General features: G+C 39.0%; 1 protein-coding gene across 3 annotated transcripts; it reads left to right on the top strand.

Moving 5' to 3' along the window:
- The first annotated feature begins 4,683 nt into the window (after positions 1–4,683).
- On the top strand, positions 4,684–23,338 carry NCF4 (neutrophil cytosolic factor 4). 3 transcript variants are annotated; one of them, XM_069002888.1, is made up of 12 exons: positions 4,684–4,753; positions 12,661–12,747; positions 14,660–14,744; positions 15,883–16,036; positions 16,340–16,410; positions 17,782–17,909; positions 18,862–18,919; positions 20,487–20,585; positions 21,328–21,458; positions 21,552–21,617; positions 22,401–22,625; positions 22,973–23,338. In XM_069002888.1, exons 2-12 carry the CDS (start codon positions 12,716–12,718, stop codon positions 22,980–22,982), a joined length of 1,059 nt encoding a protein of 352 aa, XP_068858989.1. In that variant the 5' UTR covers positions 4,684–4,753; positions 12,661–12,715; the 3' UTR covers positions 22,983–23,338. The 3 variants fall into 3 exon arrangements, with proteins under 3 accessions (XP_068858989.1, XP_068858988.1, XP_068858987.1); XM_069002886.1 differs by lacking the exons at positions 4,684–4,753; positions 12,661–12,747 and adding an exon at positions 14,407–14,491; XM_069002887.1 differs by lacking the exons at positions 4,684–4,753; positions 22,973–23,338 and having other exon boundaries at positions 12,565–12,747; positions 22,405–22,516.
- The last annotated feature ends 76 nt before the right edge of the window (positions 23,339–23,414 follow it).

Below are 23,414 nucleotides of genomic sequence, written 5' to 3'. Positions count from 1 at the left end.
AGCTTTGAGAAACCTGTAGAGAAAAACATAGTTCTCCTACGTTTTGCTAAGTGGAACATTTGGAACTTTCTGCTCCCCTACCAGAAGTGCATCTGATACACTGTACAGGGATTTCAAAGTTTAATTTAGCTTAACTCTTGGCTGCAAACAACTGCTGATAAATTTAGTTGGGGGATTAGGGAAGGCTAATAGCTCCTTAAAAGGAGCCTGAAGACGAGACAGCAAAACAAAAACATCTGCTGGAGTCTCCCTTAAAATCGTAGTTCACCATACAGTCATATTTTAGAGAAATAAATAGGTTGGTTTTGGGCAAGAAGTGATTTCTGTAGATATAGACACTCGGAGAAAGAAAGCCAAATGTGTTTTTGAGGGAGTTGTTCCCTTTACAAAGTGAAGGAGGAGGTATCTTGACTGGAATCAGTAGCATATAGCAAACACCCTTCTCCTGTGGTTCTAGACAGTTTGCTAGCCCTTTAAAAATAGCTATTGTTAACTCCTTTTCCCTGTTTTATATATATATATATATATATATATATATATATATATTTTTTTTTTTTTTTTTTTAAATAGACTGTCATGTTTGTATAGTCTTTGGACTTCTTTGTCAGCATTACTTCAAGTGTACATTCTTAAGCATGGCAACCACATCTTCTTAAATTTCCCTGTGGTTAGTAAAGTAGTGTTAAGCACTACTTCATATGCCCAGTCAAAATGGAGACTCAAACCAAATAAATACAAGAAAACTCAGTCCGGTGTTTATTTTGAGAAGAGACTTATTGGACATTACTAGAAGTTTCTCTTCCTAGATGCTTCTTTCTCACTTGTTTTATACTATATCAAATTTTCTAGATCCAGCTATAACTGGGGCCTTTTATAAGTATTGTACTTAGATGTCTCATAGCAAGAAACAATTCTTTTGCCAAACGCACTGTGATCTTGCACAGTCTTCTTTATCCTTAACTTTCAGACTATGAATAGTCCCTCTGAAGCTAGATTTGGAGCCTAAATAAGAATGAAGTAACTATTTAATACCTTCTTCCCTGCCTTCTTCACATAGCCTTCTGCTATCCTACAGTTACATTTTTAGTTTTTCTATTGCCCAAGGGCCCCAGAGAGAACTTGGGTGAGAAAAGGTTAAAAAGAAAAAAAGTATTTGAATAATTATTATTAAAACTAAGAGGGAGTAATCATTTGATAAAATTTCAATCTGCTTCAAAAGAAATGTCCTTTCATAGAGTGTTTAATTATCTTGGGGGTTTAGCAGCTAGATGGCCATTATTTCAGCAAAGAGTTTATTGAGATTTGCAGAAGGATTATATATGTAAAAGCAGTGTCTGTTGTTAGCCTGGCTAAATCTGATAAACTTTGAAAGCATAAGACAGTCATCTATAAGAATGTGAACTATATTGCCAAGTCAAGCAAGTGTGTGTTGTTTTCAGGTTTTTTTTGCATTGCAACTATCAGAAAGAAAATACTCAGATTAGAAATACAGGTCTGCTCTGATGAATCAGAATGTGGATTCAAGAGTGAGAGAAACTGACAATTTTTCTAGTATAACAATTTCTGTTATGTTCATAAACTCTTTGTATATTTACATGATGATGTAGGTGGTCTGGGAAGCCCCATGTCTTGCATTTAAAATATGTGAACAGTAACTTTTCTGTAGCTGAGAGCAAAATGTCACAGACTTTTCAAGTTATATCTCTGAAATACCAGTTGGAGTTAATGTAGTTATGTGGTGAAAGTGCTATTTTCTGTGATTCTTGTTCTCGGAATCCGGTCTATTTATAAAACTCTGCAGCCTTTCCGACTGTTCACTAGTTAACAGCCTAAAGAGCCCAATTTCAAGTTGTGTAAATGTTTCTTCATCCTTTTTTTCATGGTGTCAGGCATATAGCCAGGCATGCTGAATGTCTGTAACTGTTTTATTTCTTATTCTAAGACTCTTGATGTCTAAAGGCCACAGCACTAAAAAGAATAAAGAGACTGAGGATAATGGGAGATGAGCTACTAAGGCAAAAGAAAACCTGAATAAATGTATTAATTGCTAATCAAATTACTGCATGTCTAGTGCTTGTGTGGTGTATAATTTTAGTGTCTCTATTCATTTTCATGGCAGACATATTTCCCTCCTCCCCCCCTTTCGAGCACTGAATACTTGATGTGTCAGGCAACATTTGAGGAAGGGTGCTCAAAGGTACTTTATGCACCAAGATCTCTTGATTATTTTACAAGTATCATTAATGCAGACCAGGTTTTCCCTGGGATTACCAGGTCAGTTTATAGGTTTCTTGGTCATTCCAAAGCTTCCCCACACACTTGATAGACTTGATGACAAGAGAGCTGACAAAGCATGAGCAGGCCTGAAGCCAAATAATTAGCTGCTATTTAGGGGAGGTGCCTTGAGGAATTACTTTCCAACTCAGGAGTTCAAGACTAGAAGAACAAAGGTTGGGATCAAAAAAGGCAATAAAAGGTTATGTGAAGAGGAAAGTAGGTTAAGTAGGAAGATGGGCTTGGAGAGGGAAGAGTGCCAGGAGGGGAAAATGGTGAGGTGGGAAAAGCTGATTATAAAAGAGAAAAGAATTTTCAGATGAATGAGGTAGGAAGTATAAGCAATGGAGATAAGTTGGTTGCTCCTTTCTGTCAATCCAATCTGAGAATATTACTCAATACATTTTACTATGACGTTATTAAAGGTAATGATTTTAGAAGTGTTGATTTTAGGAGAACTTGGGTTTCATCTCATTCCTTTTTTTTTTAATACAAGAAATTTAGTTTTATAGCACCATACCATAGACTGTCTGAAGTGCTCACAGTTGCCAAATGCCTGTGAGATTTTAATTTAGGTCAAGCAGGTCATCTTGGATATGTTGACCAGTAACTCTGATGGAGACTTTTGTTGTCTGAAGATAGCATCTGGTATCTGAACATAGAATAAATAAGGTTAGAAGGGGTTACCACTTGTCATATATGCAATGAACAGCTCAAAGCTGACCTAATATAAAGGATAGGCTATGCTTGTCTAGCCAAAGTTTGCACATTTCCCATGATGGAGATCCCATACTCTTTCTAGGCCCTTGTTCCAGTGTCATGCTGAATTATTTTTTCTTATGTCCACTGAGATTTTTTCACTTGTGCAACTCTGCGTCTTGTCCTTTCGTTGTCCACCTAGGAGAGGAGTCTAGTTGTGTCTGCTCTTTAATCCCACTTTATTTAGTTGGAGTAACAATTATATCTCCCTCCCAGTCTTTTCCTTTTTAAGCTAAATGAAGTAATTTACTTCATCCTTTCCTTGTATGTTGTGTGCTTCAGCCTTATTTGTCCTTGGCTGAGCTCTATCAGACTGCCAATATTTGTCTTGTTTTTCAGGGTCCAAAACTAGTGATAGTATTCCAGATACAGCCTGATAAGCATTTACTAGACAAGAAAAATTATTGTTCTTGACCTACTGGCTACTGTTTCGCTAATGCAAAAAAAACCCCAACAAACTGAAGTGGAAGCAGGGAGAGAGAAATAAAGGCTATAAGCAATGAAGATCTATGAAAGGAGAGGAAAAAGCAAGGATTTGAGCAAAGCTTAGTCAGCAAAATTGCAAGTGTTGTGGATCTGAGACTGTAGTTGTGCTAGGCAGTCATGCTGTCAGACAGTGGAAAACAGGCTCTGATTTATTACCTTTTATGATGCAGAGGTCTTGGCAAGGAATATTACAACCTCAGGGCATCTAGAGACTTTCAGGTACCAACAGAGTATATTCCAGGTCATTCCCCAGAGGGTAAGGTCAAGATTCTTATTCATCAGTTTTCCCTTCCTATCTCCTAATGTAAATCATATTGGCGTATCTAAGAGATATAATTTATAGCCAGCCTGCTGGGTGGTCAGCTTCACATCTCATAAATTAAATAGCCAGACACATGTGGGTCAAGTTTGGAAATGCACTGCATTTCTTTAGGGGAAGGATGTATTCTTCCCAATTCTTCCTTACATTTGATTGTTTCCACACATTCCTATTTTTACTTTTTATGTTCCTCTTTTCGTCATCTGTGCATTGTCCCTTTTTTTTGTCTCATTCTCTTCTTTTTCTTCAGTGGAGCATATTAGTGGTTGTAGTAGATCAGTATATAAAATTATCTGACTTTTATGTGTAATCTTTTGTTTATCCGACTTTTCAGATATGGAATAAAGGACTATGTTCCCCTTTCCAGCCTTCCCTCCCTTGTTCTCTCTGCAGAGGCACATATTTCACAATGAAATGAACTGCAAAGAAAGTTCAAAGAAAGTTCTCTGGATGTCAAAGATCATGATGCTCTCTTGCAGGTGAATAGCAGAAGGAGATGTCCCAGCTCTTCTCAAATTCTAAAGAAAGATTTAAATCTCAGATGGGTCTGTGGATTATCATAGCACTCACTGTACAGCAAGGCCTGAGATCCTTTTTCTTTTTTTTTCAGACCAGGTTTGTGCTTGATACTGCTGGTCAAAATAATTATCAGAGAAAAAGCATTAGGGAGGATGATGCTGTACCATCCAAAGAAATCTTTAGGCAGTGCAGGTTATTTCGTTCTGCCATAAATTGTTAACAGTAGAAGAAGTTATTGATATAATTCTGTTATCAAAATTCTTCTGGTTTTTTCTTTTTATTCTGCAGTCTCCTCACTGCCTGTTGTTGATACAGTCAAGAGGAAGAAGAGTGGAGTGGGGAGAATACAGTGGTGTGGCGTGTTCTCCTTCTGGCAGTATCAGCACCCAGGAAGAAGTAAGTAGTATTGAAAATTGATCTAATTTAATACTGTGGAAAATGACAATTCCACTAAGAGGCACCAGCAAAAATTGCTCCAGTGAGCTGGAAGCAAAGAGGGGCATCTGTTTTTTTCTGGTTAGTTAATGGGAATACCTCCAGTTCAATCCCCTATTGAGTACATCAGCCCATGTTGTGAAGGTTACTCGACCATTCTCATTTCAGTAGAATGTATTACAGCGCAGACTATCTCTCTGAGATGCAGATGTTAACCAAGGTGGGGAGAAAGAGAAATCAGATTCTCTTTTAAATCCTTCATTATAATATTGCAGAAATCAGTTCTTATTCTACCTCATCAGGGTGGTATTAAAAGACTCTTGTGGCCAACAGCCTGATTTAGTTTTAGAGCAGCCAGACAGACTCTGATATCGGGAAAAAAAAGAGAAAAGGGTGTGTCGTAGGTTGACTGAATCTTCGCAATTGCTGGCAAATCCAGTGGATGGATCTTCTGACAAACTGGACAGGGAGAGCTGGAGATAGATCCCTGGTAGATCTAAGAGCCAAAAATCAGCTAAATATCTTGGACAACTTTGGAAGCTTGTTTCTTTTTTCTTGTTTGGCTCATTTCCTTGTCCCATCCCCCCTTCCTCTGCAGCAGCAGCAGTGTTGAAGGGGGTGCACTCCGTCTGGCAGGCTGTTGGAGGAGTCTCTGGCCTCAAATTACACAGCATGAGAACTCTGTGGACAAAATTAGCAACAGAGTTCTCTGTATTAGGTGCCAGGGAAAAATGTCACATTCAGCAGAACTCAAGAGGTGAGATGTGGAACAGAAAGAACCGGAACAGGACATCAATCCCCCTCTACCTTTTACTGTTTTTCAACAGACATATCTGAGAGTGTCATAACCACCTTGTTTGGACTAAAAATTATTTGGGTAGTAAATAGATTTTACTGTTTATCTTAGTCACAGGCATGTTTGATTTTTCTCCACTTCCTCCTTTTCCTTTATTTTGAAGTTTTCTTTTTGCCTTTTCACAAGGAAAACACTTTTCAATCATGAAAAAGTGCTGTTGACACAGTTTTCTGCCCCCTTTTCCACCTACCTGTGTTACGATTCCTGATGAGAAACCCACTCTTATGGCACTACACTCATATCGTGCAACAGCTTGTACAAGTTGTTTGTAGTGAAATCTGAGAAAATGAATAAAGTGATGGCAAATGAATAAAGTGATGGCACATAGGGCAAAGGCACTAAGGGAGAGAGGAGCAGCTACTCAAGAACTGTGTTCTATAGATGCTACCTCAGTAGCTGCTGTCTCATTCAGAAAAGCTATTACAGAAAAGGTCATGGTTTGGGGGTGTGTTTTGGCTTCTTTCATACATCATAAAGCAATAAAATTCTTGCCACACCACTGTTAGATTGCTCTGAAGCATACATGTGAAAGAGGCTGCATTAGTATCTACATGTGGAGATGGATTGTCAGGAGACAAAACGAATTATTTGGGGCTGTGCCCGTAGACACATACACTCACTATTGTCAGAGCAGACTGCTTTTGTAAGACAAAGTTATCAGGCAGTGTTTGTTTAATGTATTCCTCCCCATTCATTCTCCTAGTCATGTTGATGTCTATGCTGTGAGCTGGGCTGGGAAATCGATCTGTGGCTTAAAAAAGTGTTTTTACAGCTGGCTTAGTTAGATGATATATTTTGCAGCACAGCCTCAGATGTGCCATCCTGTAAGGCAGGAAAAAAGCAAGAGTATGTGAAGACAGGGAATTTCCTAAGCTGATACCATCACCATATACTCATTTCTTGAAATCACAACTTCGAAGTTCTCCAGTACCTTTGTTTGGCTCAGATTACTGAAGCAATCCCCAAGCACGATGATGTATTCCAAGATTAAATAGCAGTCTGAGCAGAAAGTTAATTTCCTTTGCTTGTTGTTTTCTGTAGTAGGACAGGCCCATTAAACTGCTGTTTAACATATGTGATAGTTTAGCCATTACAGTGTTTTCTGAGGGTTTGGGAATCTGTTCTAAGGCCTGGCATCAGAGCATTACTGGCACATTTTAAAAGACCCACCTTTTTATATTGTTTTCTGTTTGCACTGCAGGTGATTTTGAGGGTAGGTTGGTTTCTAAGGATAATGGTTGTAGTTTCTCAGTTTTTACCTGATTTTCCCCAAGAATTATACCTCTACTGAGCATTTTTCCTTCTCACCTCCCCCCTCATGAGAAAAGTCTTAGTCAGCCCTACTTTACAGATGGCAAAGCTAAGGCAGAAGGAATTACACACAGCAAGCCAGTGGCTGAATTGCTGTGGCAGTTAATTAAGAGGTCTCTTTTTCAGACCCAGTCTCACATAATGAAGCAGCCTTCTGCCTGTTGAGGTATGGGAGACATAAACTCCAGCCTTCCACACTTGAAATGTACAGTCCAGCCACTGACTTGGGATTGAATTGCTTATTGAAATGTTAATTGGTGCATTAATTCCACAAGTTTATCTTTCAAGGAATGAAGGCTGAGGTACTAAATGGCCAGTAGGTGAGGCAGCAGGTGAGGCAGACTGTGAGGAATAGACAGAACAGAACTTTGAAAATCACAGGACTGATATTTTTTGCCTCTGTATTTGCCACTTGACTGCCTATCTTAATCTCTAGCCCCCTTGCCCCCTGATTTTATTAAGGAATATTGTCCCAATTTATGAACCATTAGAAAATGAGCCATAAACTCTCTACAATGAGCAGACTGGATGTTTCTGCACCAGAAAATTGTGCTTCTTTGACTATATCAGTGTATCTTAAGTAGTACAACTCCCCTAGGGTAAAGACAATTATACCAGTGTAAAAGTGCATATCCAAATATAGCTGAGTCCCGAATGAGAAGGTACCTTTTTACCAGTAATAACTAGGTCCACAGTAAGGCACAGATTTATTTCCTTACCTTTAGAAACCTGAGGTGACAAAACTGGGAGTATAGCCATTTCATAATTCATGTATATTCCTAGGAGACAGATAAAACCTTCATAGGGAGCATTGGCCCACTTGAGGTCTTACTTACTGGTCAGTGGTGCCTGTCTTTCTTCACTGTCCAGAAAACTTCACTTAACTAAAGGCACTTATCTAAAGTTTCTAAATTAGGTAAAAGGAATTTGGTCACAGGATTTCTTCAAATGGATGGGGAAATTAAACTGTTAGGAATAGTGTAGGCTGATTTGAATGCATCACTGCACACATTTTAGCAAATTCCAACCCTGTTTTGCCATTTGGGGAAGTTCAGTGAAATATTTTTGAGTAATTTTAACAGGTCTTTTGAACTTGTGAAATAGATGAAGCAGAATTTTCTTTGTCTCGAATAGCAATAACTCTGACAGATTTTTGATTCTCAACATGATCAGAAGACTTAAAACACAAAGACCCTCCTGCCACAAAGGTGCACTGCTGCTATGCACTAAAACTAGATTTTAAAGTTCTGGAGGGATGGTTGTAGGCACAGCTCTCTCAGGAGTTCTTGAAAGGAACTTTCATGCTTCTTTGTCTGCAATGGACCGTTACCAGATTTTGACATTGGAGAAGTTGACTGGAGCACAGGATTCCACCTCCAGCCCACATCTGTCATGCACAACAGCAGTGACAAGCTCTGCCCTATTTCTTCCTTATTTGCCTCTTTTATCCAGGAAGTGATATGTGATCTGGATGAAGAAATGCTCTCTTGTTGGTTCTGAGCTTCCATTTTTCTCACTTAGTCTAGTCCTGGGCATCAATATCCATCTGAGCTCTGCAAGAACAAAAAGCTCCATTGCTCATGAAGGAGCAGATTCTTCTAACTCTTCTAATCTAAGTGATTCTACTCTATCAGGAAGAAATCCTGTATATTTTTAAAAGATTTTCAAAGGAAGCAGGTTTATTTTTATAGAAGAATTGTTTTCAACAGAGAGGAAGATCATAATACTGCTGTGATATTGGTCTGTGCAAGAAAAGCTGGCGAGATCTGCCTACTGAATCATGAACCATCAAACCTCAGAATGGTACTGTTGGTTGTGTATTTCCAAAAGAGCTGATAATGTCAAAAGAAAAACCTCACTTTTTGGGGTGGGTTTTTTTTTTTTTTTCCTGCAATACTTTTTCCTTATTTTGCTCAAGCAATAGAGGTGAAAAAGCCAAGATTCTGGTATATGATTTAGTTTGATGTTCTGAGAAGAATGTCATAAAAAAAAATGCATCTCTTTTTTTAACATTTGGTTCTGTAAACCTCTTCCATGTTGAGTAATAATTTATTCTGGAAATGACACCATTAAATTCACTGTCAGGAACGGTGGTAGATGCTGACCTTTAAATTTCTTCAGTCCAAGATGGATTATTTAGTTGTGTTTATATCAGCAGGGCATGAAAAGGGTCCTTTTCTGCAAATGCCTACTAGCTACTTTTTACCCTAAAAAAAGCAATAATGGAAACTGTGCCCAGATTTAATTCAAAACACATTTACAAATTCTATCAATCCATACTCCTGTGGCTTTTTTAAACCCAACACAATGCATGAGAGGGAGAGTATCCATACATTCAGACATTACGAATTGAGCCATTATCAAATGAAGAATACAAAACCAATTAGCTCAACTCTCAGCTTATGCCCTCTTTGGTTTTTTTCCCAAGAAGTTCAGAAAGATAGGACAACTTCAACTTTGGGGGTTTTTTGTTTGTTTTTTATTTTTTAAATGGTTTTATTTTCAACTGTCCTGAAAGCATATAGGAAAGAAACAGTCTTGTTGCTTACCATTGTGCCAACTGCCTCCTAAGTATTTTGTAGCACTACCAGCAAAAGAGCTCTGAAGATTGCAGAGCAGACATGAATAGCTTATCTAATGTAACTTTTGTCCAAAAATTTTACAGAACTGTAATTAATTATTCATGTGCTATAATAAAAATAGTAACTACTTTAAACATGGCTTTACACATGGTATTTGAAAATAAGTATTGTAAAATCTATTGAAAGATTCCATAAATCTGATGGTAACCATACAAGAAAAATCTGTAACAAGTATTATTAAAGGAAAATGGAATAGATCCCTGAACACTTCCCAAATCAGTGTTATTACAGTTGCAGCTCAGTCTCAAGCAACCACACGAGTCAAGACACCTGACTGCTAATGCTGTGCATGCTACAAAACAAATATTCCACATGTCCCTTGAAAACAACAGGATGAATGAGAGTATCTTGAAAGCCAACTCTGCCGTATGTGTTTCTATTTGATGTTCAGCTTCCTTGCAGTGATGGCTAAATGTTATTTCCTTTGCAGATTAATCTCTCATGAGGTCAGAGATCTTTTAAGAGTATTATTCTTGTTCACTTTATCCTACCACTTGAAAGATTTATGCTATGGTGATTGAGCATAACTGCACAACACTTTTCTAACATCAGGTGCATCAGAGAGAAGCCATTATTTTATAGAGACATGCAAAATGGTACAGTATCTGCTGCCCTAGCAGATGTGGTATGTAGTGCTGTCATCCAAACTTGATTCTGCTGAGTATTTCTGCTGCATTTTTTGATTTACTTTTAATTAGCAGTTCATGTATTGTTAGTGATTTAGGGCTACATTCCTATTTTTCATTAAAATTCCTCACTTGCTTTGGTTGTTTGGTCCTAGCTGATACTCTCAGATTTCCAGGGTATCCTTGTACATGTGTTTTCTAACAGGTGCATTGGACAGAAGGCCACAGTTTCACAGCTCACAGGCATGTCCAAAATAATTCAGTAGATAGTGAACTGTGAAGAGGCATATAGTGGTGGTAGCATATGGTCATGATTCAGTCATCTGAGGATTCTCTTAGCAGCCTCCTTTAATGAACTAATTTTTCTTCTGTATTCCTTGCACTTGGATGAATTCCTGCTTTCTCTTGCACATGTGTTTGGGTTGGTGCATAGCACCACAATGACCATGCCAGACATAGTGTATGGATGGGTTTTCTCAAAACTGAGAGCTGTCACGTCAGCTGATGAAATTGGATAGATTCCTAGTGCAGGCATATCTCTTGACATAGGTACTGTCATTAGGATATCAGTTTTGTAATGGACATTTATTTCATTCATAAAATAGTTATTTGAACAGAGAAAGAATGTGTGTTTGACTAGGGACAGCCTATTTTCTCAGCCCAAATAATAGAAGTTGTTATTTCTAAGACAGTATTACAATAGTAGAAATGAAGAGAAAACATGTGGTAGTTAAAGCATTGATTTGGCACAGAAGAACACGGCAAAGCAGTGTGTCCAACCTTAGTCTCACAGCCTTGGTGATCCCTCTAACCAATCAGCTATCCACTCTTCTGAGGTAGAAATCTGCCTTTTGTCAGAAAAGAAAGTATTTTTTCTGGTTGAGTTCAGAACAAGAAAATACTGCAGAATCATAAACTTTCTTAGTAGGTTTAACATTATTCTGTCAGGTTAGTATTATTACTTGCTGTAATCTCCAGTAGAGATTTTTTTGCTTTCAGCTTGTTTTACTCACAGGAAAGCACCTGCATAGACAATTTGTTTGAGAGTTTCTGTTGACAGGTTTTCTAAAAGCCACCTCCCTAGATAAACAATGAATGTGTATTTTTGCATTGTGTCATATCCTCTGTCTATTAAAAGATGTATCTGCTTTGTACCTAGATTATCTTTCCAGACATTTGAAAAAATTAGAATACCATTTCTATGACTTTCTTGTCAAAGCTATGATATGTAGCAGAGTAGCAGTTCACTCAGAAACTACAGTTCAGAGATTTGTAGGTTCTCCTGGTCCCTTCTGATCAAGAGACACTATATCCCCTCTGAAATTCTATTGTGGTGCCTAGAGTTATCCATGGACAGGAGATGGGTGAAGGATTTACTTCATTAAAATGCAATGCAATGCAATGCAGTTACTCTCAAGGCTGATGATTACAGTTGTAAATAGAGTTTTATTTTGAAGGATGCTGGTTGATTTTTGCTCCATTCAGATGGGAATTTTTGTTCTTGGCAGCGGAAGGATGAGAAGGAAGCAAATACGTATTGAACACTAAAATGGAAGAGAGTCAAAGACTGAAATGGAGAGGCAAGGATGCACATAATAGCTTTTGACTAAGGCAGATAAGCTGTGTTGCAACTTAGCCACATTGTTAAGAAATCATGGTTTCCTTGTCACTTTCTTCCTTTTATTTTCTTCTTGAAAGATTGTCAACTGATGTTATATAAATGCTTTGTAACTACAATTTGAGTACAAGCCAGAGTGAGCCATTACCTTGTTCATGTGTGTGGCAAATGTGGGTTGTTTGGAGCACGTGAAGCCAAAAAGATCTCTGGTCATTAAAGGACTCCTGTCTTACTTTCATTGATCCATCCTTCAAAGCTCATCCTGTGCCTGATGCCCTGGTGTTTGACAAGGTTGAATTTTCTGATGATACATTCTGCTCCCATTTTAAAATTTATTCTTTAGCTCCACCTCCTGGCTCTTGGTCTGTGAAAAGGAGGATCCTTGGGAATCACAGAGCCTCAAGAAGTGATCAGAAGTATTCATACTAGTTTACAAATATTAATGTAGAGGTGTATATGGGGATATTTTAGCTGAGGCAAAATAGATTTTGCTGAGCCCACTCATACTGGCTTTCAACAGAAGCAAATGTTTCGGTGGAGGGTGGACAATGGAATATGTGGCTCATGGTTTCTGCTTTTTCTTGGGCTTTCAGTTTCTCAACTGTGGTAGTTTTGAGACATGACAGACATCACAGCACAGTCTTTCTTTATTACTGTTTTTCCCCTGGTACTTCCTCAAACTCGTGGGGGTGGGGAGGTACAGCAGAAATTGTCTGACACTGAAACATTAAAAAAAGATCTCTGAGGCCTTGCAAAGGGGTCTTGTTTCATGCAGGGAGAATTACTTTGACTTTGTGTTCATCCTATTAAACCAGGAACTGCCCAAGAAGTAGAGGAATAGATCTTAGTCATCTGGATTTAAGAAGAACCATGTCTCTTCCCCGACAGCTGCGAGAAAAGAGGTAATGTGTCTCTACCTTCTCCTGCCTCCCCACAAGCCTCAATGTAACTGCTGTGATCTGTTCATTTAATTAGGCTGCAAGCATCTTTGGTGATTCTAAAAAGCCTCTTGTTATTGTAACTTCCACACTGTTAGGCTGCTCAGGGTAGAGCAGACCATTTCTTATGCTGGAGTGGACTTTCTTTTTGTGGGGACTATTCACCACCTAGGACACAGTGGGTCACTGTCCTCTTTATAACTGCAAAACAGTTTCCCTTTCACTGGAGTTTATGATATGAGTGTTTGTGATATGACTAATTATATCTCTTGATTTCTATAACCACATCCCTCTTCACAGTAAGGGGTAGTATTTACAGTATTGTGGGTGGTTCTGATTCATGACATTCTCCATGTACAGCACTCTATTGCAAGATGTTGCATCATTACTTCAGGATTTCAAATAGGCTACGCCTTGTGGAAACCCCTGCTTGGGATATTCTCCTAGCAGAATAAACTGAGACAACTACCACTTTTTTTGTGTTATCAGAATATTTAACATTTTGTCAGCTTGGCATTTCTTAGATGATCCTTTTAAAAGTTTAAAAAGTTTTATCTCATTTTTTACCTTGTTTTCCTCATTCTTGATGCTTTTTACTCAGGTGTTAATATAAATACCCCTCTAACAACACTGAGTTATAAGATTGAAGCAAAGGTGAATTTGTCTTCTGCTTGTCAAAGCTGTTGCACCAAGGAGAAGGTCACAAAAAGCACCTGCCAATCCAAGCTGTTTTGTTCTGGGGATAATATAGGCGAGTAACACGACGATGTGGTCGTATGGCTGCTCTTTAGGTGTTCCTGCAGGGATCCTTCCTCCTCACTTCAAATCCAATTCTTTCTAGGATCTGCAGTGCTTATTCTAACCTTGCCTGCTACCATGTGTTCCTTCACGCATTTTTGACATTTTCAAAGAAGTATCTTTGTGCTTGCTTCAGGTTGTCTGCTGTGACTGGGAGATTAATGCCAAGGTTGCAGGTTCAATCCCCGTTGGGGCCATTCACTTAAGAGTTGGACTCGATGATCTTTGTGGGTCCGTCTCAACTCCAAATATTCCATGATTCTGTGTTGAATCTTATCGGCTGTGACTGGGAGGTCTCTCTCTAAATATTTGCTATCCTACTCATTTTTTTTTCCAAGACCTCTTTAAGAGTTTGCTTTATTGTGATGTTTGCAAGAAAACTTGACAACATTTTGACAGCTGGTGTAGGCACCACTAGTTCTGATACAAAAAAATACTATATTTTTGTTTCTTTGTTCTTTCTCTGTTTGTGTTTATCCTGTTGTTTCTTTTCTTATATGCATGTGGTACATTTTATGCATATTGCACAGAGTATAAAGTTTTTAGGATTTAGCTTTGTGCTGTCAGTTTCCACAGCACCTAGCATAACAAGTTCTTTTCTCAGAACTGTTTCCTATTCCCTACAGGAATGCAGTAATAACAGCAGCATAAATCGTGATATATAATGATCTCCTTAGAATCAGATCTACTGATGCAGAGTTCCTATTGTAAATCTTCTAGATTAAGGAAGGATTAGGAATGCATCCACAGCTGATCACATTTCTCAGGAAAAGCTTAGCAGTTCAAGTGTTTGTTTTGTAGTCCTGTTCCTCAAGCGAGCATAGGAATGAGAGGGGTATTTTTCAGGCATGATGAATCTTCACAATGGTCACTGACTTGTGCTGAACCTGTTGAAACTTGACATCTCAAGGTCAGACCTCCAGAGGAAGAGAATGACACCATGAGTTTCTAACATCTTGATTTTGATAATAGAAAATGTGATATTGCCTATCTTTGCTCTGTGTGGCATAGGATATTTCAAAGGCTATTTTATTATTACCAGTATGAGTAACCTAAATCTTCTGTTCTTGCTTCACAGTGATTTTGACCAGCTTCCAGATGATGTACCTGTTTCAGCTAACATTGCAGATATTGAAGAGAAGAAAGGCTTTACTAATTACTATGTAAGAAAGGAGATTTATGCTGCCTCTATATGCCTTCATCTGTGACTGGTTTGGTTGTGGGAAGCAAAATGCAGTTATTCTGGTGTAGTTGCTTTTTGGCATGAGTAGTTCCATATGGAAGACTTCTCAGTGCTTTATTTTTTCTGGACTGGAGGATAGTTATCCCAGATTTAGTCTAAACATTTATTTTCTGAATGAAATGTGAGAGATATCCTCTAGCATTGTAATTCTTTTCTAATATCTGATTTATTTCCTGTTGGAGTGCTGCACCTTTGCTGAAGATGGTGGGAAAAGAATTCAGAGGGTAGAAGGGCAGACTCTTCATTATTCCATGGTACTGGCAAGTTAGGATGCTCCCATCTTCACAGGAGGTAGCATATTAAGACACAAAAGAGTACACAGGAAGGGAATAGTAGGGAAAGACACTAAGATTTTCTGAGGGTTTTGAATATGACCAGCTCAGTCTGACTTCTGCTGGAGATATTGCTTCCCACTGCAGTATTCAGGTTTTACTCTGGAATACAGTGATGTTTGGTTGCTCAGTCTTTATGTTTTCTGAAGGATCTGGCTGCAATGTAACTCACAGGTCAGTGCATGGAAATTGTCGGTTCCTTTAGAGCAAAGCAATTTTGTCAAGAGAAAAATAAAATAGTTGTTGAAGAAGGTTGGACCATAATTTCTGAAATTGTGTACATTAAAGTCAAAAAGAAGTATGAATGCCTTCAATTCTGAAAACCAATTCATTTACATGTCTGTTTGTCTCTAGATTTAGATGTCCAAGGCATCTTATTGTAAAATATTTGCATTTGTTTCCCTAATGTGTTTTGTTTGTCACTGAGGGAAAGTGTGTAAGCATAAAGTTGAATCTAGTAATTTCATGTTTCCTTTTAAGATTATATGACAGAAAGCAGCCACAGGGACATGCTTCATGTGCAAGCTGGACCCACACAAATACCACACTGGTGCTAACTTGTTATTTCCTCCTTCTTGAGTTTGCAATGCTTAACTGAAGGCTTGCTTTCCTCTGCCCCTAAGAGAATATTCCCACTGATCTTATGTTCCTATTTTATTCCTCACGTTCATTTGGTGACTATTTTTAAGCACGAACCTCAGCCTGAATCCCTCTCCTCTGTTTCAGATGTTTGTCATTGAAGTAAAGCTTAAAGGTGGTGGCAGATACCTGATTTTCCGGCGCTACCGTGAGTTCTATGCCCTGCACACCAAACTGGAGGAGAGATATGGGCCAGAGAGCAATAACAGCCCATTTACCTGCACGCTTCCTGTACTGCCGGGTAAGCTGTCAGTACCAAATCTTTGCATAATCAGCAGCTTTTTCAGCTCCAGGCCATCCTAAAGAGGAATGCACCGAGAGAAGCAGTTGTGACAAGGAACTAATTCCTGGCTATGGATGCCAGAGAAGTCATGTTCCATTGACAGTCCCTTCACTTGTGGTAAAGTTCATTTAGAAACCTAAAGTCCTTTAGAAAATATGTATTTTTTTTTAGCTTCTACTTTCTCACGATTACTTCATTTTTCTTGACAGCCTCCTTTTATTTTTCCCCTTCAATAACTGTCACAGGTTTTATATTTTCCAGGAAAAGTTTTTGTTGGTGCCAAAAAGGAAATTGCTGAGAAAAGGATTCCTATCCTAAATGTCTACATAAAGGTAAAACTTAATTTTAAGTAGAGAATGCACTGAGCACTGCAGATACTTGAAATCAGCTAAGACAGACAGTACTGTTAGAGTCCTAAGTGTCTGCTTCTCTCTGCATTGCTTTCCTGAAGACACAGTGCCCATGCTGTGGTACAACCTGCAGTCCTCTTCCCCAGATTGTTCATACTGTAGGATCTGCTGGAGCATGCGGTTCACAAAGGCTCACTCCCTGCCTTCATCTACAGATAGATATCCTTACCAAAACCCCCAAGATGTATGAGGAAATGGTGAATCTCCAGGTGTTGCATGAATAGAGTTGGTGTATGCATCTAAGGGACTAGGAGAATGGTGTGTGGGTTTTGCTTTAACAACACCCACTATCTAAGTGCCGTGCAGCCTCTTGCTCACTCCCTCCTCCCCTAATGGAATGGGGAGGACAGTCAGGAAAAGGTAAAACCCATGGGTTGAGATACGAACAGCTTAATAATTGAAATACAGTAAAATATAATACTAATAATTGTAATTAGAAGGGAGGTAACCAAAAAGACAGAGAGAAGTAAAACTAAAGAAGAAAACAAACAAATGATGCGCAATACAATTGCTCACCACCTGCTGACCGATGGCCAGCCAGTGATCAGTGGCTCCCGGTCAACCCCCTCCAGTTTATACACTAGGCATGATGTTCCCTGGCATGGAATATCCCTTTGGCCAGTTTGGACCAGCTGTCCTGGCCATGCTCCCTCCTGGATTCTTGTCTGGCTCCTCACTGACAGAGCATGGGCAACAGAAAAATCCTTGGCTCAGACTAAGTAAGCCATTAGTTAGAAACACCTAAAACTTCCATGTGTTATCAACATATTCTCATGCTAAATCCAACACAGCACTGTACCAGCTACCAAGAAGAAAATTGACTCTCTCACAGACAGAATTAGGACAGGTGGGCTTCTGAGAGCACCTGAATTAGAGTGAAGATGCAGCATACATCAAGGAGAGATATTCTTTGTGTGCAGGTTAACTGAAGACCTGAATTTTAAATCAGTAAAAGTCTGAAGCACTGGCCAAGACTTCCACTACTTAAGATTGCCTTCTTTCCACAGTCATTCATGTTCTGAAGAGAAAGACAAAAAGCAATTTACTCCTGCAGTAAATCAGGTACAAAAAGAGTGAAGCAATACATTGGCCAACTCCAGGAGTAAAGAGGAGAGACTGTCAGCTGTTCAGCTGCGTCCTGCTGAGTGAGAAGGGAGAGGAGGGAGATTTCTGGCAGTAATGAATATCCTTCATGATCCTGTAGGTCAGAGAGGTATATTTGTTACATGTAAATAAATACAGAATTGGTCTCTCCAACTGTTACACTCTGCTTCCTGCTTGCTCTTGGCACAGAACCTGCTCTGCCTCCCTGCTTGGGTGTTGATGGATGAAGATGTACGGCTGTTCTTCTACCACTCAAACTTTGATGGCGAGCAGGTGCCTCACAGACTGAGACGCCTTCGCCCACGGACACGCCGAGTGTAAGTGATTGACATGTTTTTTTCAGCATTGCTTGATGTAAGAGATGCTGTCCAGTTTTGGGGGGGGAGAGAGAGATGAGGATCACCACTGTGTTTTCCAAGTGAATCCATGAATTCCTATTATGAGGGTCTTTGTCATGGAGTGAAGACAGAGTATTCTTGTTTCAGTAATCTCATATTTTTAAAGTGGATGTGGCACTTGCATTAAAGGAAAATTCCAAAATGAGAATATACCTTGCTTTTTAAAAATACTGTCCAGCTCTATGTGCCTGTATTTCTTTAATGGTAATCTCTACTATAATGTGCCGAATATACAAGCCAAGCATAAGGACATAGGCTTGCACCACTGAAGTCAATGTGAGTTTTGGTACTGAATTCAGTGAGATCTGGTTCAGACACTAAATGAAACTGAATACTTAATTTGTTCCTGTCCTTTGTCTAAACAAGGGCCTGTCCTACATAGCAGCATTGACACCCCTTTGGAGAACTGCTAAGTAGATGTCATACTTCATTACCCTCCAGATAAATTAATTCTCCTTTCAGCATTCCAAAGATGGACTCACTTCCTTTTCACCCACCTCAAACAGTGCAAAAACTGCATAAGTGTATGATGGCAGTTTGAACTAAATGCCATAAATGCTAGAAACAGAAATGTCCAGAAGGCAGAGTAGGGGGACTGAGCAGTCTTGTGGAAGAGAGGTCCAGAATACTGACTGTATTGAAAATTCCATCTGTTCTCAGCAGCAGACACCATCAGATTGCTGCTGCTCTGCACTGAAACCAAGAGAGCTAGGGCACTGTTGTTGCATCCATATTTATTTACTTCAGTGCTGCACCCAGATTCTCATGCAGTTTATGTAGTAGAAACACAGACACTGTACTACAGATTGTGTAGCATTTTTAATGACTTAGAAAGATCTGTTTACCTCCCTGTTGTCTCATTTCTTTGCAGTAAGAGCATTTCAGATCAAGTGCCTGTTTTGGACCGCACAGCAGCTCCGCGGGCTGAGGTGAGTACTCTGCACAACCTGTCATAGGACAGGAGATTAAACTCTGCTTTACTTTGGTACCTCATCCATCAAGTTGCCTTATTCAATTAGACCTTGGGGGAAGAAAGTGAAATCAACAGAGAAAAACAATTGATTTTAAGAACAGGGAATGAAACAAAGGATGGAAAGAGGCGTTCTGTTCCTCATCACTTTAATAAGAAGGTCCATTGTGAAATCAGAATGACAGTGACAGGAGATTCAAAACAGACATGTACAGGTTACTACCAAATGGTCCACATTTGCATAGTGCTACCCATAAGTTAAATTTAAAACAGCCGTAAGCTTCAGCTTCATTGACTTCAACATATGTTTAAAAGCTTTGCAGGTGAGGCATCTTAGTATTTTCTGTAACATAAATGTTCTACTGAAAAATGCCCATGCCCTTGTCTTTTGTGGTATATTTTCTCTCTATTAAGCACATGAGACTGCTTTGTAACTAGTATTTGTCTGAGCAGGGTCTTGCTTCCTGAAACATGTGACTTTGCCCTATAAGGTTAAAAACCCCATGCATCGGCTTTGAGGTTTGTTGGTTTTGTTCTTTACACAGAGAATGACAGGTCTTGGAACAGTCATATCTCTTGGGTTTTATCTATTAATTTATAAATATTGAATATACCTACCAGAACTTTTCAACAGGTGAAAAAAGGCTTTTGAAAGCTATTAAGTAGACACATGAACCACTAGCACAACAGTAGCCATTGTTTTGTTTGTTTTTTTAACTGGGAGCACTCTTGGCATTAACAAGACCAAAAGAACTATCACAACATAGAATGAAGAACACTTTTTCATTTTTGCTCCTCTAAGAGCATTTAAATGGCTATCATGGTCTCTAAGGACAATGGGGGAGATGTGCATTTTTGATAACTCAGCCACTTTAACCTTTTGTTAGGGTGGTAACATGTATTTGTCTCCCCCCCCCCCCCCGAAGAGGGTGTCTAAATTCCATTTTAACAACATGTCAATCCCCCAGGCTTTCCCAAATCTCCCAGTTCATCATACAGACCTGAAAGCTAGATGTAAGAGCAACAGTGAGTTACCCTTTAATTAAGACACATCATTCCTGCAATTTCTTAAGGCTTTTTGTGATATTTTGCAGCAAATCTAAAAGCTGTAAAGCTGCAACCAGAAATAATATATCTTTTCAATTCTCAGGACTTCAAGCTGTCATTTGTCTTCAGCTCTGTTGTCTTAGTTGCTCTTAAGTGCTTTCAACTTATGCATATTTATTTCTCTGGTGCTCAGTGTTCTGCCACTTTAAGAATCCTTGCATGTAGCTCTCTCAGGGCCATGTTTATCCTAGTGCTTTCACTGCTTCTTCAAAGCAGTCTTGTGTGTTTGCTGAGTAGGAGAAGAGATTGTGAGAACTGCAGACGACGGTCAAATATATGTGACCTTATCCCAGAAATACATATGTGATGACAAAGTGCACACTGTCTGCTGCTTTATGCTTTCTTCTCAAGAACACAACAGAAAGATTTGCTTTTGTCATTCTGTGAATTAATAATTTCGAGGTTATTACTTTCCACAGGCACTGTTTGATTTTCCTGGAACCAATAAACTGGAACTCAGCTTCAAGAAGGGAGATTTGATCTATCTACTCAGCAAAGTAAACAAAGACTGGTTGGAGGTAAGACTGCAATAGCAGTACTGAATTATTAGCATACCTTGAAATATATGAGTAGAAAGGGCTCTTCTGGTCCTTGTGACCTGCCTCTTCCTTTCAAGGAGAAACTGTATCATAATCAGGTCTTACTGTCAAGAACAAATCCTTGATTCCAAATTAGTAATTGTTTGGTTCCTTGATGGTTTTTAGCTTACAAATTTTCTGCCCTCCAGACTTCAGTTTTCATTTGCATTTGCTTCTGCTGGAATGTTTTTTAATTCTTTGGAAGTGTTTAGAACACAGAAAGGCCACAGAAAGGAGATGGAAACTCCATTTCAGCGATTAATTGGTTTCTTGCCTCAGGGTGAGTTGATGTATGCTTCATGCTTCATACCACAACACACGTCAGCCTGATTAGGGAGAACTTGGGTAATGCAGCAGTGTTCTGAAAAAAGGATGAGGAGAACATACTGTGTGTTTGCTGATATGATATCTCTCCTTGTTCAAACACCACAGCCTTCCTTGCTAACCATCTGACTTTCATTTTTTACACACTGTTTCACTCCCCTGCCTGGTATTTGACCATGTAAATTGTATAATCTTTTTGTAGGCATGCCATCAGGTCACTTCCATAGAATTTCTTTTCTTGATTATAGTGGAAAAATTTGTACTGTTGTTTCTATGTAAATTAATTGGATTCCAGAACCTATTGCATGTGGCCAAAATGGCATGGGTTTCTTGATTCTAATATTTCCTGTCATTCCAGGGAACTGCTGGTGGTGCCACTGGGATTTTCCCATGTGCTTTTGTGAAGATCATAAAAGATTTACCAAAGCAGGAAGACACAGTTAATAAAGTCCGCTGTTATTATTATGATGAGACTGTGAGCACTATCAGGTAATAAGAAAATAGTCTTCCAGTTTACTGCTGAAGAGACACCACCAATTCTCTTGTCCTGATATGTAATGATTAGATGTGTTCTAAATACAGGGATATCTCAGTGGAAGAGGATCTGAGCAGCATTCCATCATTCAAAGATCTAACAGAATTGATGAGGTACAATGCAAGCACTTAGTTGTATATTTGATAATTAAACATTTGTCAAGTTCATTTCAGTCCAAGTTTTTCCACATTCTACTTGGACACCACCATGTTTTGTGTGTGAAATACTTTTCAAGTGTCTTGAAGAAGTTGCACTTTGACTTGGCCCAGGGCCATCTGTGCAGACACTAGTCCTCCTTGGGATTGTCAGCAAGTAAGGAATGACACACACTTCTGACTCAGTTATGATGGGTAGAAATTTCCATTTCTTGTACTGAGATCAGAGCCGTGCCCCCATGAAAGCACCTTCTGTCTACTGCACTTCTTCAGGATGCAGGATACGGCCTTCTAACACCCATTAAACTAGTGTCAAACTAGATTAATCTAGTGTTGAACATCAACACTTCAGAACATTAAATATTAGTAAATATTAGTAACAGAACAGCTGTTCTAATATTCTTACACTCCTCAGAAAGAGCAAAAATAAGTAGGCAAAAGTGGGTAGCAACAGTCAGCTCCTTTGTATGGCAATTCTATCAAACACCCAGATTAATTGTGCCATTTGTGTGGTGTTACTGGAAATGGTTCTTGTTTCTGATAGATTTCTTAGCTTAAACACAACACAGAATGAAGGTGGCTGTATGGTTTCTAGTACTAGCTGTATCAAGAATGCCAAAACACCCAAGGCTTTGTGTGGCTTTTATCAAAATTAATTAGACTGTCACTATATTGTTCATCATGTAGCACTTCCCAGGCATTCCTTGATTTCTGGGGATCAATCCATTTCTTTTCTCCCAGGCAGGAGTTTAACCAAGATGACATTGTTTTGAATTACCGGGACCCTGACGGTGATCTGATCCGCTTGCTCTCTGATCAGGATGTTGAACTCATGGTGTCTCAGAGCAGAAGAAGGCCCTCTGAGAAGCACTTTTTCTCCTGGAAGTTGCACATCACTCACAAAGATGACTTGGCTATCTACAACACTAGTCCAGGAATAGGTGCTACACAAACAGTCGGAGCAATGTAAGGGCTATATAGATATCCTTCTCTGCAGGCAGTTTCCTTCAACATGCCTTTACATTGTCCTTGAAATGAGTAATTTTTAGTAATATATTACCTTTCAGTGTAAAATCTGTACTTAGTTAACTTCTTCAGCTTTTTATCACTCCTCTGCAATAGAGACATCTACATAGAGGCCAGAGAAGGTGAGGAATAGAGAAATAAAATCACAGGCCATGTTCACAAAGCAAGTCAGTGTTAGCCTGCAGTAGAGGTGTCCTGTTCCCCAAGACCTGCTCACATCTCTGTTCTCACTCCCAAGGCTAATTATTTGTCCATAATGTCTTCATAAGCTTTTCTTTTTTTCCTAGACTCCCATAATTTTCTCTTCATTTGCTGATCTGAAGGTTTGTGTGCCAGTGTGTAATTATTTCTCTCATGTTGGAGTCTGACTTGGCATTCAGAGTTTGTCCTAGAAGCATCAAGAAAACTTTTTTTGGATTTCGGTGAAGAAATTGCAGCCCAGCTCAGCTTTCTTCTTTTCCACTCACCAATATATTGAATTCTGTGAATCAAACCTAGTACACCTGTGGTGTTCCCTATAGGCCTTTATATAATTGCACAAACTACTTGCTCCATGTTCTGGGAACTCAAACAGCAATTTCTTCTCTACCTTCTGCTTTCTGACACTGTACTTCAAAGTAGAACTAACAAGAAATTACTGTATCAGATTCTTCAACAAATAAAGTTAAATATTAGTTCATCAATTTTTATTTAAAAGCATTTTTTGACTGGGGGGGGGGACTTAGTTGA

This window comes from Aphelocoma coerulescens, chromosome 1A (genome assembly GCF_041296385.1).
Source record: "Aphelocoma coerulescens isolate FSJ_1873_10779 chromosome 1A, UR_Acoe_1.0, whole genome shotgun sequence".
Taxonomy (NCBI): Eukaryota; Metazoa; Chordata; class Aves; order Passeriformes; family Corvidae; genus Aphelocoma; species Aphelocoma coerulescens.
Note: the sequence above shows the minus strand (reverse complement) of the source record. Positions and strands in the feature narration are given on the sequence as shown.